This window comes from Hetaerina americana, unplaced genomic scaffold, assembly GCF_022747635.1.
Source record: "Hetaerina americana unplaced genomic scaffold, ioHetAmer1.1.p SCAF_10, whole genome shotgun sequence".
Classification (NCBI taxonomy): Eukaryota; Metazoa; Arthropoda; class Insecta; order Odonata; family Calopterygidae; genus Hetaerina; species Hetaerina americana.
The window spans coordinates 62,012,910-62,030,150 of NW_027286070.1; the positions used below are offsets into that span (position 1 = coordinate 62,012,910).

Below are 17,241 nucleotides of genomic sequence, written 5' to 3' on the forward strand. Positions count from 1 at the left end.
AGGTAATGACATTATAGAGAATTTTTTTTTAAGGTAATCTACCGGTTAAGGTAGGTTTTTGGATGGACACAACTACCAAACAAGCATTTTATTGCTCCTAACAAAACACAAAATCCATCATCCTACTCATAACAGGTCCCTCTTCATCTCTGAGTACTTTCTTCCTCCCTTCATCCCGTCCAACATCCCCATCATGTTCCTTCCCTTTCCTCTTTTGCCCAACATTCTACCCTCTATCACAGTCTTCAACATCCCACTGCCGGTCAACACCCCCTTCATCCACTTTTCCTTCCTCCATAGGATTGCTCCCAACAAACCCCTCTCTTCGCCCACCATACCAAGTACTTCCTCATTTGTTTTCTTCTCTGTCCATTTTACCATCTCCATTCTTCTCCACACCCACATTTCAAAAGACTCCAATCTACATCTATCCTCCTGCTTCAATGACCACGTTTCTGCGCCGTACATAGCTGCGCTCCATATCAAAGTTTTTACGAGTCTTTTCTTAACATCCTTACTCAACGTCCCCATCATCAACTCCCTCCTCCTTGTGAAGGCCTCTTTTCCTAGCGCAATTCTTCTCCTTACGTCCCTACTACTTTGACTGTGTTGGTCCAAAAAACTGCCGAGATACGTAAAGTGTTCTATCTGCTCTAGTTTTTGCCCTCCTATTTAAATGTTTAGCTTAGACTTTTTCTTTCTAGAAAATCGCATAACCTTTGTTTTATTAATATTGATTCTCATCCCATACCTGTCGCACTGAATTTCTAATTCACTCAGCAATGCTTGCAGCCCCTTGGCTGACTGACAAACTAAAGCTTGGTCATCAGCAAACCTAACTGATTTTACGAATTCCCCGCCCACTTTCATTCCTACCTCAAGTTCTTCCCATGCCTCTTTGATCATTTCCCATGCAGGTTGAACAGCAACGGTGATAATGGGTAACCCTGCCTTACACCCCTTCCTAACACTGCCCATCCGGACTCCCCGTTTCCGACCCGCACCTGAGCAGTCTAAGACATGTACAGGTTGTGGATTAGCCTCCTTTCCCTCCAATCTATTCCTATTTTCTGCAGAATACTCATTAGTTTTTCCCAATTCACTCTATCAAATGCTCTTTCGAAATCTATGAAATAGGCAAATACCTCCTGGTTGTGTTCTATATTCCTCTCGATTAATAATCTTATTACTACAATGGCATCACGCGTACCTCTCCCCTTCCTGAACCCAAACTGATCATCCTTCTTAAACCCATCGCCTAAGTAATCATTTGCCCTACTCTCTATCCTTTTGTTTATGATCCTGAGAACAACTTTAGCTGCGTCGGATATCAAACTTATCGTCCTGTAATCCTCACAAGATGTAGCCTTTACCTTTTTCGGAATAGGAACTAAAACTGATCTCACAAAGTCTTCTATAGTGAAATAGGAAGGCTGAATTAAAAAATAAAACTGTAGGTCATTGACTAAAGCAGGTCAAACAGTTAATCTATGGTTGAAGTGTTTTGGGAAAAAGTGAGAAAAGTAGTAAAGATAACAGAAGAAAATTTGAATTAGGTAAAGATGGTTTTACGCAGAGGATGGAGTTTATGATACAACCGTTGAGTGAGGATGTAATGAAAAGATCAATAAAAACTTCAATGTTGAGCATAGTGGTAACAGCATAGAAACTGTCAAAAAAGGGGAGGATGAGCATAGATTGGAGGAATTTAAGATGTGATGCGAAGGAAAACAGAAAAATTAAAATGAGAGGAAAGGAAAACAAATGAAGAGATAGCAGGAATGCTGGAGGAGGAGAAAGGATGATTAGATGATGACCAGCAAAAGCAGGGCATTTTGACTGGTGATGGACTACCAAAGTCTATGATGGAGGGAAGAATGTTAATCAAATCAATCTTTATTCATCAAAGAGCAGCACTTGTCACTACAGATGCCATCACAAGAAAAACATATGAATACATATATTCATTACTGTGGTGAAGAGATGCTCATATATTATAATTTCACTCTTGAGAAGTCCAGTTCAAAATATCCTCTTAAAGAATACAAGGGATTTAAAATCAACCAAGCCTCAACAGCGTTTTTGAACCTATTACAGCTGGTCTGTCTTGCAGTATGGGGAAGTTTGTCATAGAATTTTAAGGCAAGGTTATCTGACTCACTGAAGATGTAGGACAATCTGCATTGGGTTTTGTCTAACATGTTTCTTGGCCTTGTATTATGGCTGTGTATATTGCCTCTTAATACATAATACATGCACTCAACACATGCACTGGTAAATGTGCATTTTAAAGACTGTCATCACTCTTAGCCTGACATAAAGTGGATGACGGCGATATAAAGGCCAGAGCATGTTTTGGTCCTGACTGCTTTCTTTTGTAACATTAGCAGAGCTTTTGTGTCACTTGCATGCCCCCAAAGCCTTAGGCCATAACGTAAGTGACTTTGAAAAAAGTCAAAAGAGGCCAGACTCAAATGTTTCTGGGGAACACAGCTTTTAAGTCTCCTTATGAGGAAGAGATTCTTGGAAAGTTTTTTGGAGATTGAAGTTACATGACTTTCCAGGAAAGATTAGAGTCAATAAAAAACCCTAGGAGCTTGAGTTTTACCAGCACTTCTAGAAGGTCACATAGAAAATATTGTGTTTTTTCACAATTTAAAAATGGTTTATTAGCTGAGTACCATTCACTAGCTTGTTGTTGCACGTCTTTCAGTTATTTATGTGTATGTTCAGAATTTTTACATTTATTTATAAAAGTAGTGTCATGCAAGTTCGGCCAGAGAGAAATATAATAGGCATGTTGAATAGAATTTAGGTAGGCTGGAAGTAAGCAGAATTGAAGAAGGGTTGACTGTAGTGTATTAGGAGTTACAGTGTGTCATGTTGGGTGTGGAATAGAAATATAGTGGTCTGCAATAGTAATGATATTATTTATTTATTTTATATTAATTTTTATGTATTCATTTATTTGTCTGGAGATAAAGACATTAAATTGAGTCTTTGAGAACTTTGAAGCTAATCTCTGAATGGCTAAGGATAAATTATCCCAAATGTCTTATTTAAAGAGACAAGCATGATTTTAATGTACATGGTGGGTTATAAGAAAGTTAACATACACATCGATCATCTAAGGTCCATTTGATAAGAAGTGCCAAGAGAAAAAATTATAGAGCAAGATGCAAAAAATTTGGAATGATTATAGTATTTATGATGCATACATTTAGGTAGGTTTCATGATATATGTAGAACGTACTATGCTATATTATGATACAGGACTGCTAGTTCTAAGATACGCGGATGAATTTCTGTAGTTGTCGTAAACGTTAAAATTGCCCTTTTTAGACAATCATAAATATTTTTAGTCAATGGATCCTAATTTTCTTCAGCTTCTGGGCATGTTTGTCTATAGATATTTTTTCATCTCGCCCTAAGTTTAAGAGTCGGCTATTTTTATGACAGTCATAAATGCTTTTGAATACCCTGGGCAGAAAAATTAGCCAAAAATGAAGGCAATCATCTGGAACTGTGTGAGTTTCTCCTAGCATCAATGGTATTATGAAATAATGGTCGCACAACAATGATAAACACCTTAGTACCATGCAATTCACGATACAAGCCATTGATACGGTAATCCTTTACCTGAATCCGATCTCCTGTATCATGATATAGATATTTTCGTATTAACCTTGCATTCATTTTCTCTTGAGTAATATTGATTTACCTTGACCTAATTAGTTCCAAACTGGTTCCAGATTAAGTTCAGCTGCTCAAAATTCTTATCAAATTTTATTTTGTAGGTTTTTTCCTCAAAAACGGAACCTTTTGTTAGAAAAAGAGTGTATTTTTAGCGTTAAAATTCTACAGCCTATTCCCCAGTCGTGGTTCTAAAAGGGCGCCAAAAGCTAACGCCTGCGAAACGAAACATGAAAAACGAAAATCGAATGCAATTCAGGGAGTTCACATGCGTGTTTACTTTATTTGAAAACATGGAAAGCTATTTCATAAATTTTTAAACATTGTGAATGAGTATTAGTTTTCTTCCTAAAGGTTATAGATTGAAGACGTTGAACTTGCGCTTATTTTAGCCGCTAAAATGTTGCAGGTAAGGTTATGCCGTTATGAGTTAACATCACTTAGTATCTTTCCAAATAATGTGTTGCTTTTTCAGTCTGAGTCTTGTAGCAAATAACACTGTTCAATTTAAAATTGAACTTTAAAAAATGTATTTTTTCAGAGTTTAAGGCATATTACCAATGGAATCGTGCAGTGGGCACCTTCTACGAAAACCTTTCCAACACCATTAATATCACTTACAAGGAGATTAAGTGATAATTCTGTTGTAAAGAAAGATGAAGGCCCTCCGTCGGAGACAGCTCCATTTCAAGAAAGTCCTCCAGCAGTATGTGTTTAATTTGAATGTTAATACGAGTTTTTTCAACGCTAGGGAGATGTTTTCAGTATCGTAGTGAAGCTACATCCAGTATTGTTTTCCACCTCTGATTAAAAACGTTGGGTATATTCTAGCCTTATTTTGTTTTGTGTGACTCTACTTAATGACCTTCCATTGCACGCAACTCTAACAGCTCGTTTGTAACAATCGTTATGCCATACCTTTTGAAAGAACTTACTGGTATACCTTAGAGATACAAAATGTAGCGTTGAAATGGGACCTTTGCTCAGATAAACATGTGGAGTTTGTTTCATGTGAAAAGTGATCAATGTCTCAAATATGTAAATACAGATAGGATATTATAATGATAGAATATAAATTTGTAGATGTATTTTGCCCTCAGTTACCATAATAATATGATAGCTTATATGTTAAAAGCATGAAGATAAACTTATTTAAGGGAGTAAAAGAAGGTTATTGCCAATATATTTCCGTTGCTTTGCTTTCTTCTTGTACCTATTTAACTTAGTAAAATTTAAAATAATCCAAGCAATAAGTCTTGGAAATCTTAGTTGTTCATTAGTTTTCTATGAGTTAATATGATGTAGCAAAACAAGTGAATATGCAGCAATGTAATGCAGACACCTCCATTTACTAGCTGCAGTTTCAGATGGTTAGGATGCGATTCAGAACTTGCCGGCTTTATTTAGAAATTAATTATTTGATTTTTTGGGTTTTTATTGTCTCGAGTAGCATTGAAGGAACTATTACCTTATCTGCTTCCAGATCTGCCATTAAACTTGCATTTTTAAAGTTGCAATGAGCTGATGGAGTAGTGAATTTCTTAAATTTTTCACTTTCAAAAAGAGAAAAGGGTCGAATGATAACACAGGTATAATTATCAGATTGAATAAATTTATGTCATTTAAATTTTTTTAAAGGTATTTCAATATGTATTTATGCAAGTAAAAGTCAAATCCTTGGGTGTGATAGCCATGTTTGCAAAAATGGAATTGAATTGGTTGTTTTCTCATAACTGTATTTAACATTGGGTATTTCAAAACTCCAGGATTAGTGAAGCGAATCATTATTTTCCATTTATTTTACTTTCTTCTATACCTAATTTTTACTTTTTTAAGTGGTGTCTGAGTTTGAATACTTTTAATCTTAAATGATAGTATAGGCATTTCTTTTTTATGTGACTGATATTTTGATTTATCAAATATGAACTTTATTTTTAGGCATCTGAAGAGTTTGATAAGCTCTACAAGACAGTGGAGCTAGAAATGAGAGCATATGAACCATCAGTATTAAAAAGTTACTCATGGTTTACCACAACTGCGGCTAAAGAATTAGGTATCAAAGTTGGAGAGTGGTAAGTTACTTGTTTTGGCTGTCATCAAGGTTCTCCAGCTCCTAAGTAGATTCAGTATATTTATATTTTTTATGACATGGAAAGTCTTTTGAATCTTTTATTTTGGATCATTGAAAAATCAAATAATTTAGTTCATATTAAAATAAATACTAGTTTATCTTATATTTAGCAAACTTTTAACAATTGTAAATAGTTGGCTTTGATATCTTTAACTTTTTTTAATATGTTATGATGTATTGTACGAGTATACATTGTCATACTTTATTTTAATCTCAAAACAAATATGGCACAACCCAAAGGGACAGTATCTATGTTAGGTATTATTATATAATTTTATTTCGGGACAATTTAATTACATAATATTGCAATATAAGGAAAATTAAGCATTCATCAAGTGTAATTAAAATAAATTCAATTTAAATGATGATAATGTAGGAAAACCAAGTAATAATGATAAATATACCTTGTAGGGTATATTCAGTCACCTCTCAACAATGCCAGTCAACTTGAATGTTGAATGTTTTGATAGGCAAGGATGGAGTCTACCCAATACTAAGCCGAATGGAGTTGGTGAAATTCACACATTCAGAGCATGGGTGCCAATTTCTTTCCCTTAGCTACCTGTGGTTTCTCTGTTAGATGTGGTACTTGGAAAATCATTCACCCTGAGTACAGCTGTGGATGCCGAGAGTCATCACTTTGGATTGAACCTAGGCCCACCAGAGAGCAGCCCAGCCCTCAACCCACTGGACTATCATGACCTTATGTTCACCTATAACATCCTCTAATCTCAAAGCTTTCTGTTGCATATAGATAGATGTTTGAATGCTCTCTGTGATCTGTAGTAATCTACCTGAACATTGATTTTCTACATTTCACCACTCTGCTCTTTGTTAGTTTTCTTTCATTTTTGAATTTTACATCTCCCATTATCTGATACACATATTCCACCGTAGTTCTCTCCACTGACATTTCCATCAGTTATTATCTTCAGGTTCATATTCAGTCATGTTAGGTAAACGGAGTTGAGTGCATGCTCACCTGGACTTATATTAGTCATAACGCTAATTTTTTCAAAATTTTTAAATAATTTTAAAGTAGTGTACTGCGTTGAAACAGATTTTACAAAAATACCAGAAGACAAGGCCACAAATGCAATGAATGTCATTGAATTGGCTGAGGATGTTGGAAATGTAGCAATAAGGGAAACTCTTGATACTCCTATGGAATGCCAGTATTTTGAATATAAATGTTTAGGCATTCTAATAACTATCATGGCCAACTTGCGTAGTGGTTTTTAATGGTTAGTGCCATAAACTCAAGTTATTTGGCTACCCCTGGCTTTCTCTCTCCTCCCTCTATGAAAATATTAAAATGCAATGTATAATTAACTCCTGATTATCCATATGTGGATTAGCCCTGCTGTTCTCTTCCCAGCACCTCAAAATCGAAATAAAATTACAATTGCAAAGATAATTAAATACTTTGAAACTTTGATGTAATTTTGGAAAATAAAAGTTTGAAATGCTTGCCCTGCTTTCTTAAAAGGTTTTTATTTCCCACAATCAAAAGTTTTCATTAGTACTTAATATTTGAATTGAAACATCTTTGTACTATCATTACACTACCATTTTTGTTTCCCTCACATTCATTAGCCCTGAGAATTCCTTATTCTCTTTTAAGGTGTATTACTATGCCCCAAATGTGTCATTAACTATCTATGCATTTTTATTTTAATTGATGTCACATGACCAATATGAATCCATATCAGCAATTATTTGCCCTTGGCAATCACTTGTTTTCCTGGCTATGCGATTGGTTTAGCTTTCTGAGGAAAATACCATCCGCTATTCACTTTATGGTATTTCTGTGATCTTGTAAAACTGTGTTTCCAACCTTATAAAATTGGCTGAAAAACAGAAAAATAATTGTTCATGCTATTATTAAAAATTCAATTTGATCACTTGGAATCAGAAGAGTTTTCTTATGTACCTGTATATATCACGGCCATGTTTCCTGTGTATTTCAGTTATCTGTTTTTTATCAATTATCAATGCTTAATCATAGATCCATTAGCATGGATAATCGAGAGTTTATTGTATATTCTTTTCATTGAGAGGTAACTCTGGTAATTATGGTGACATAGCCAGGAAGTGTCTTCAATCTTAGATGATAATAGTAAACATAGAAATGAATGAATAGACGATGAGATAACAAATTGCACAAAATACGATAGAGGTCTCTTAATAATTTTAGGGAAGCTTGCCTAATGTCAGTGATTAGCCTTTGTGAACTTTTCCATCTGTGAGAATGCTTATTTTTATCAAAACAATACCATTGATGTATGGCTATGAGAAAAGAAAATGAAATAATGGAGGAGATTATGTACTGACTAAGATTGTCAAGGATTTTGTTTTTCTGGTTTACAAGGAAACTTCCCTTTTTCTTGTTGTTATCGTAGTGAGTTTTAGGGATGTTCAGTGAAGCAGTGAAATTTATATTTTCATTCTTTGAAACATTTGATTTTAATAGTAGTTATTATTTGTACTGTATTGCAGTGATTAGCAAATTGAGGAATTATCATTCAGCCATGTTCCATTGAAGTTATTGAGCGTCTTAAGAAGCATTACACGCGAGATTGAAAATAATATATAACAGGATGCTGGCTTTAGGGTATATCCACCCAATGCTGAATTGTGGCTACCCAGTATTTCAAATTAGGCGTTTCACCTGCCAACTGGGAAAGTTCACCATATCACTTTTATTATCATAAGTGTTTAAAATATTATTCCTTTTGAACATTTCTTGACTTACATAGTCATGGAACGTTTGATAATGGATAGTGGGTTTGATAGCTGGAGGTTTTAAACCCTATTTCTTTCTCATCTCAATTCAGGTCCCAAAAACTCCATAAATATATTTAAATAAATATGAAATCACAAAAACAAAAATAAATTTTTAACATTGTTGCATATGTTTTATCTTTTTAAAAAAATCAGTTGTTTGACCACCTTTGATTATATTCCTTGATCTTTTTGTCATGATGAAACTATTTTCACATAATTGAGGATTGCAACCTAATATCCATCATATTAATTCCTAAGGGAAGCACTTAGATGCATCCTTATTTATTATCATTAGTTGTTGTAAATTTTCTTCCAAATTTGTCTGATGTGACCGATAGTCAAGAAAAATACGTTAATGGCTGAAAAGATTCTTAATCAATGAAGAATAATGATTTAAGTAATTTTTCATCTCGGGTGCTGCAAAGTTTTTGTGTTCTCATCAATTTGAAGCATTTTAATTACAGTACTCACCATGTCCACAGATGGAGGCCACTGGGTTGGAGATATCTGAAAAACAAATTGAGTAGTTTCGGGTGTGATGGGGTGGAGTTCAAACATAATAAAAAAACATAGTTACAATTTTCCGCTAGATAAGTTTAATAGTATGACTGGGTGTCGATGTATTACCTGAAATTGATGTAATACATTGAAATCCGGTTGCATTATTAAACTTATATAGTGGAAAATTGTTACTATCTTTTCTTTATTATGGAGATGCCTTGAAAAGAGGGGCTCTTTCCATCATCCATATTTTAAGAAAACAATTGTAAACACAAGAAAAAGGGATTATTAAATTATCAAGCTTCCTTTATATGTTCAGTTCAATACATGCTCTTGGTCTATGAAAAATGCTTTCATTCAAAGTGGTAGCATGCCCAGTCAGTGTCTTTGACCTTTACTTGATTAGATTGAGGCTAACCTTAGACATTCAGCTAGCTTCCCTTTGAAGCATTTGAGAGATGTTAAAGTTTATCATGTTTTCCTTTGTTATTCATGTCAATATTTCAGCTCTAATTCTACGGTAGATCAAAGGCACTGTTAATGTATGCCTCCTTATTGACCTGAGATGCTTCCCCTAGAATAAGAATGCGAATTGTATCTGAATATTCTCATAGTCATCTGAGAGAGCCAAGAATAGCCAACATAATTTTTCAGCACTGAAGTGTATGAATTACTCGTGTAGTTTGTGATGATAGTTGTTGAAATGCTTGTACTCCGACCTAGAAATCGAAGATCATAAACCTACAGAGGATCAATTTTGGGAATCATCTTTTCAGGAAAATTACATCTAACGTTTGCGTGTAGTTCTTGGTTCACACACTTATGATGTGATCAAAATCAAATGCCATTTTGTAATAAGTACCTATATGCCTATGATCTTTCTGTTTCAAGTGAACCTACCATTTAACATTACAAACTGAAAGAATATAGGCCATTTATTGAAAATCATTGCTAATTTGTTATGACATAAAAGGTGAAAGAAAAAGACGAAACCAGCTGACACGATCTGAGAACACCTAAAATGTTTTTCTCTGACTCTTTGCAGTCCCTATTTTTTATTCTCTTTCCAGGCATAGACCATTGTACTAAAACTAAATGAGCATATTTCCTGGATAGTTATAAATACTATAGAAATAATATCTGCATATTTTTCACTGCGGTTTAAAATAAATACTTTTTTAATGCCTAAATACCTGTGCATACAGGTGCATCTGTGTGATATTTTACTTCCAGTTTCAGAAGTTTTCTATCGTAAATAAACATAACTTTGAAATTTCATATTGATCAGCATCAGCCGCTATCAACTCAAAAATTGTTTTATGTAGCCCACCACTCTGATACTTTTTCTGGCTAGTCTAAATTATTTCTTGATTTTAACTCCGCAATTAAACATTGATGTAGTGCATTCATAGAATTCCTGTGAAATTCTTTCCATTATGTTTTCCTTATTATTGTCTCTGGAGAACTACTGTCTATTGGAGTAAGTCCTATGTGCTTCTTCCTTACAGTACTTCTAATCCTAATAAGACTTCTTCAATGGTGTTTTTCTCCATTCTATCGTACTCATTGTTCTAACACTTCAATCTTTACTTTTTTGATACTGTTAATGATAACTCTTAACCACAATTGAATAGCATCCTTTAACGAGGTGTTTCTTTATGCCAAAGCAAACTTTCTTACGGCAGGATACCATAATCTTGGGTTTGTTTCCATCATTATATACGAGGGTTGCAATTTATATTTTGAGCCTTGGCATCACTAAGTGCTTTAGGCGAAATCTGATGTTTCCATCGGAGAGTTTGACCCTTTTAACACTAACTTTCTTCTGTGAATTTTGTCATTTGACATAACTTGTGTTGTTGACAGTGACTTGAAACTTTTTGTCTTAGCAAAAAATGGAACTCGTGAACACTTTTGTGCAATGATTTTACATGACTTTCGACGTGGATTATCAAGACAGGAGTGCATCAATCAACATACTTCCACTTTTGGAGGTGAAGCTCCATTCTTTGCCACAGTGAAACACTGGTATAACGAATTCCAACATGGCCACCATTTCCTTGGCGACAAAAGTGTTAAAGGTCGTCCAAAATCAGTTGTTGTACCAGAAAAAATTGATGCCTTGCAAAAACTGGTAAAGCAAGATAAGTCATGTGACTGATCGTGAGAATGAGGCATCTTTGGGGATTAGTATGACGAGCTTCAATAAGAGATTGCCTGAATGGTTAGTTGTGAAAAAAATTTGTTTGCGTTGGATCCTGGATAATTTGAAAAAAGCTCAAAAAGATGCTCATGCAGATTGGTGATCCTGGATAATTTGAAAAAAGCTCAAAAAGATGCTCATGCAGATTGGTGCAAAGAAATGCTCAAAAATACAGTCGCGGTGTATCAAAAGCTGTGTATAGCATCTACATAGGTGGTAAATCTTGGATCTATTCGTATGAGCATGAAACAAAACAGCAATCCACTGTATGTGTCTTCCAAGACGAGCCAAATCTGACAAAAGTGATTCGTGCACAAAGTACATCGAAGCGAATGATCGTCTGTTTCTTCGGAATAACTGGATATCTGGCAACCGTACAGTTAGAGCAATGCAGGACCATGAATTCTGAATGGTAAACGAGCATATTTTTGCCAGAAGTGCATGGTAAAATTTGTAAAAAAAAGTGGCAACAAAGGATCATTCTTCATCATGACAATGCAAGCTCTCAAAGATTTTAGGATGTGTTTTGTTAGGAGAGGCAAAGAGAAGTATTGTCTTATCAATGTCTACCTCTCTCTCTGTCCAAAACCTACCTTGATTGGGAATATATCAAATAATAATAATTGGTTCACTTGAAATGGTGGGGTAGTCTAGGAGGAAAATGGTGGACTGCTGACTGAAGAGTCACAGGTTTTAATCTGCGGTTGGTGATGCATTTGGGCAGCCCTGACTAAAATCAGCAGGTCTGATTTTCTCTCAATTAGAACTGAGTGGAAAAGCACGTGGCACATTTAAAGGAACCACCTTCCGTACACTCTCATGTTGTTTGAATTTCACGTACTTTTAGTCTTATCAGGAGAACTTTAATAATGCCAAAAACTTAAGCATGTATCATTATTCACCCTTATGCTGATTTCTGTGGTTTAATTTGGTACATGTAGGTGACAGATAGTCATTGACTTGTGATGTAATGGCTTACAATGCCATGGTTGTAACATGTATGGTGTTTATAAATTATGAAACGTGCAATTCCAAGCATATGACACTGTGCATGCATCTCCTGTACTTATTTTGGCTATAGTTACATTTTCCTAGCTGGCCTGGATGCAATTTTACTTGCAACCTGATTTTTAGGGGGACATGCATGTCATGTGAGTTTTAGCTACCTTTTTACAGTTTTCATTCTTAAATATATTCACTACTGGGCCACACAGATATTGTGTATAAAATGTACTGGGAAAATCATTCAAATTTTAAGCTTTCATTATTTCTATCTGTATTGCAGCTGGGCTGTCAAGAAACCTGATCATGATAGATTTTCATTGCTGAAATCAATCCATATATACAAGAAGCATCAAGTCCAATACGAAGTCCGAACATACTTCCGTTTTGCTAAATTTCATTGTCTAACATCATCAACGGCGGATACATTCCTTGAATACATTGAAAGAAATTTGCCAGAGGGAGTAGGATTGAAAGTTACCAAGGTGAGATTCCCATGTATGACATAGAAAGTATGTATGCATTAGGATGTAATGGAATAGTGTGTTCATGTTTTTTTTCTGAGGTTGTAACCTGTCCATCTTTATAAAGGAATTACGAATGAAGGAATCTTATAATAGTGTGACTAATCATATATCAATCTGTTACTACCTAATTTCATATTTATTTGTTGCTTGAGGCATGGTGGTATGCAGAATTTCTCATTATTTAGGTGAAATGTATAATTTACTCTTTTGACTAGAACAGAGTGACTAGCTGAAAAATATCCGAAAGAAATTGAGGTAAAATATCAAGAATATGGGTAATTTAATTCAAAATCGTTTAATAAAGTGGTTCATTGAGATCGAGATGAGCTAAAACTTTCTTGAATGAATGTATATGGTTTTTATAAATGTCTCCTATTTTGTTGAAAATTGATGCATTGCATCATGTTTTCATTTATAACTCAACCACAAAGTGTGTAAGAGCCATGGGTCAAAGCTCACTTTAACATTAAACTCGAACTAAGGAAATATAAGGAGTAATTAATGAGAATTTTTAATTTGCTTGAAATTCTCATTTAATATTATCATTAAATAACGTTTCTCAAATACTCCAAATCAAAATTGATCAAAGTAATGTTGTTTGATGATTGGCGTATATGTGTCTCAATACGTTGACAAATATATCCCATGGTAATTCATATTCAAAAGGGGCTATAAAATATTTACAATCTTCTTTCATCTTTTCTCATCCAGATTCAAGGGGTTAATCCCTGTGCCCTATGGATTACCCACTCCACAAATATTTATTTTTCTGTAGCATGTTTTGCTTCGGATAATACTGGTATAATAAAATAACCTGTATAATCAATGCAACAGTTTCAGAGTGTAGTTTCTTTGAAAACTGTATAATGTTAAAACACAGTATTAATTCTGGGAAAGTTAATAACTATTTCCAGACCCATTAGATACTACTCAATGATTTTTTAGGTTAGAATTTATGAGAAATTCTTGGATTAGACCCAAATGGATCCAAGTATTTTAATGTTAACACTTTATGCAAAGAAAATGGAAGTGTCAAATTCAAAAATTAGCAGCTATATCAACGTTTATTCATCTTAGTATCCAAAAAATTTGTCATCTCTGCTGCTAAATCATTTCTGCAGATAGTTTCTCCGGAGTAGTCACTTTCCTCATACTCAATGTCATCTTCACTTCTATCTAGCACATTGATAATTCCACATATTTTTAAAACACTTCATGATTGTCTGACTTTTAACTTTCTGCCTGGAGTTTTTCACCCACTCCAAGTGCAAGAAATTGACCATTTCATTCTTTCCATCAGTGTGATGTCATGAATTGGTGCCTCTATCCACTTTATCCACTATTCATGCCTTCTAACCTTGAACGGTTTATTGACTGAAACGTCCAGAGGCTGCAATTGGCAAGTTAATCCACCAGCAATTGCATGAAGATGTATCGTCAGTTCAGTAGCAAGGCTTTATGCTGTTTATATGGGCCTTAAACTGGCTGCAACTAATAAAGATGATTTCTTGATAAGACGTGGATGCGAGGACCACACCATCCGTAACCACAGCTTCATACTCTCTCCATCCATCCATCCTGTGGGATAAACACAAATATAAAGTCCATTTAGAGTTGTGCATTTGGGCAATGTTTTTCATAGAAAGATTAACAAAGGAGGGAGTTTTGAATGGTCAGTGCAATACATAATAACAACAGTATAATTAGTCTTCTCGTTACCAGAAGTCTTTGTCGTAACTGTCTTAGCACCTTTAAGATATCCTGTGATATTTGATGGCTCCTCAAATATCAAGGGTTCCTCATCCATGTTCTCTATTTGTCTAATCTCAAAACGCATCCTTTTTCTCAAGTTTCTGATGTATTTGTGGAATTTATAACTTTTTAATTCTTTCATATATGAATGACAGTGTTTGTCCCATTGTAGTTCCGGTATGCCTGCACCGACCATTTCTCTTCATGAATGTCCTACACTCCAATGTTGTCCCAGAAGAATTGGCAGTAGACATACCTATTGCTACTTTTTTACTTCGGTTAAAATCATTTTTGTTCAAACTGTAATCCTGTTCTTCCTGTGATTTATTATTCAGTTCTTAACATATTTCTCAAGCTTTGGCCATTTCGGTAATGTGATCCTAATGTTGTTTTATTCTTATTTGCATTTACTAAATCAATTTTCTGTGTCCTCCATTCCCATGTCTTCTTCTCAGTTGGAGGTGAGCCAAAATGTCTTTCTGCTGGCCTCTTTCCGTGTTTTGAAGCATAATTCATGACTTCCAAGTTTAAATGCTATACTGTATGGCATTCTTCTCTCTTTTGATCTCATGAGGTTATTCTAATTTTAAGTTGTTATGTTACACTCAATGTATGTGTGTGAAAGCAGATGTTCACACTAAATAGAAAGGAATGTACATATTATACAATGAACGTTGCTATCATATTACTTATGATTGAGTGCCTGTTGATTCCCAGTTTGCCACTGAGACAATACAGTGTTATTATTGAAATTTGTAAAGAAGACCTATGCCTGAAGGGAGAAAAAACTTAATAGAAAGTTTTTTCTTGCCGAATTGGCTTTCTATTAACTGTGTAATCAGTATAGGGTTGTAATTAAATTGTATTGACCAAACCCAGTAATATACGACCAGACATATTATTTACTCATCTTATCGGAATTTTTTCAAGCTAATTGGCTATTTTATGATAGCTAAATCAAAGTTGTCATAGAAGTGGCTTGGACTGTGTTATTTATTACTATGAATTTTGATGACCCTTTTTTTTCTTGATGGCTGCAGTTGGGGGATGCAGAAATATTTGTTTAATGTACCTTGTCGAGAGGTTGGTCTGAAAGCTGATCACTAATTGCCTCTTCAGAGAGTGAAATCCTTGCCATTAATATGATTCTGTTAGGCTGAAGGTAGGCCATGCACCCTATGGGAACTGCTTGCCTACTTGAGCACTGAGGCATTATTTTCTCTTTTATTATCAAGGTTTGTGTATTTGTAGGATACCTCAAATCTCCTAATTTCAGTCAAAAAAGAACATGGTATTAACTGTCACTGGGGCCGTGGAAAACACATAATAATATGTATGCTTAAAATTTATCTATTATTTGTCCTGTAAGTTTCTGTATATGGGCAGGGTTTGTATTTCATGGTACAAAAAGATGGGAATCTTCCAATTGAATAGTTGATAAATATTAGTTACTATAAAAGCCTCTAGTTTACTGACAACTTTATTAATATCTTTTTGAGTAAGAGTGATGGTTTTATGCAAGTTTTAATTACAGATATTATTAATATTGTTATAATGTTGACTAATAATTATGACTGTTGATTCAAATTGCATGGTAATGTAATTTTATGGCTAATTGTTTCATTAATAAAGTGTATTGAGTTTAATACTAATACATTTCAATACAAGCTTGATTTATAAGCATTAGACTTGTTTTAACATATATTGGTCGCTCACCATGTTGTGACAATTCCCTTTCAAAATATAGTGGATGAATTTGAAATAAAATGATGCAAACTATACTTTCATGTGCATACTATTGATGGTCATTTTGCAGCTCTGAGGGACTCAGAGAAGCACCCTATGGCAAAATTTTCGATGTCATTTTTTGATGTAGGAGACTTAAGGAGTGGGATGCCACATAGGAAATATTGTTGAAGGATACTCCTTGGGGGTCCTCAGAGCTGGGAGATGACTTAATAATGACAGAGAAATATTCTGGGGAAGAGTAAGATATGTGCATGCTTCTAAAATGTCCTCAGGATAGAGTATTTAGTGTAAGAGAATGTTTTTTTAATCTATTTTTAGGTGGCCATTGAGAGACTTCCTGATCACATTAAAGCACCCACTCCTATGCAGTTAGAACAGTGATAGTTAATCACTGATGCTATAATTTGATGGTATCAGAGGACCCTTCGCAGGGCTTAAAAATTAAATTCTTATATATGTGTGATTGAAATGTGTATGTAGTGATAACCTTGGAAATGAGGAGAATGTATTACTAGAAGCTGTTTTATAGCTTTTTTGTATTGTTGTGTTTGCAAATACAAATTCTGTTTATCAGAACCATTACTAGTTACTTTATATCCTTGAATATTCTTTGGGATGTTAAGCTGTGGACCCCTTGGTGTTTTTCGTTAAGAGTAGGCTAATGCTGATGCCAGGTTTCTCTCCACCCTTCATCCTTTCCTGTCCATCCCCTTTGGCACAAATTCAGTTGGTGGTCGCCTCCCCTAAATAACTACTACTCCGGCACCCGCTTGCACTTCCTTTTGCAAATTTCTCCTGCACCTCTTTGCACCTTCTCTCTTCCCCTACCATACCTTGAACTTCATTGTAGCTTTCTCTTGTGACTATTTTATTTTTCCACTCTTCTCCAAACCCAG

The 17,241-nt window shown here is 34.7% G+C and overlaps 1 protein-coding gene across 1 annotated transcript; it reads left to right on the forward strand.

The window, feature by feature from the left end:
• The first annotated feature begins 3,937 nt into the window (after nucleotides 1–3,937).
• mRpS10 (mitochondrial ribosomal protein S10) lies at nucleotides 3,938–16,886 on the forward strand. Its single transcript, XM_071597854.1, has 5 exons — nucleotides 3,938–4,102; nucleotides 4,235–4,399; nucleotides 5,632–5,765; nucleotides 12,601–12,802; nucleotides 16,664–16,886. The coding sequence occupies exons 1-5, from the start codon at nucleotides 4,094–4,096 to the stop codon at nucleotides 16,724–16,726; spliced, it is 573 nt and encodes a 190-aa protein (XP_071453955.1). The 5' UTR covers nucleotides 3,938–4,093; the 3' UTR covers nucleotides 16,727–16,886.
• The last annotated feature ends 355 nt before the right edge of the window (nucleotides 16,887–17,241 follow it).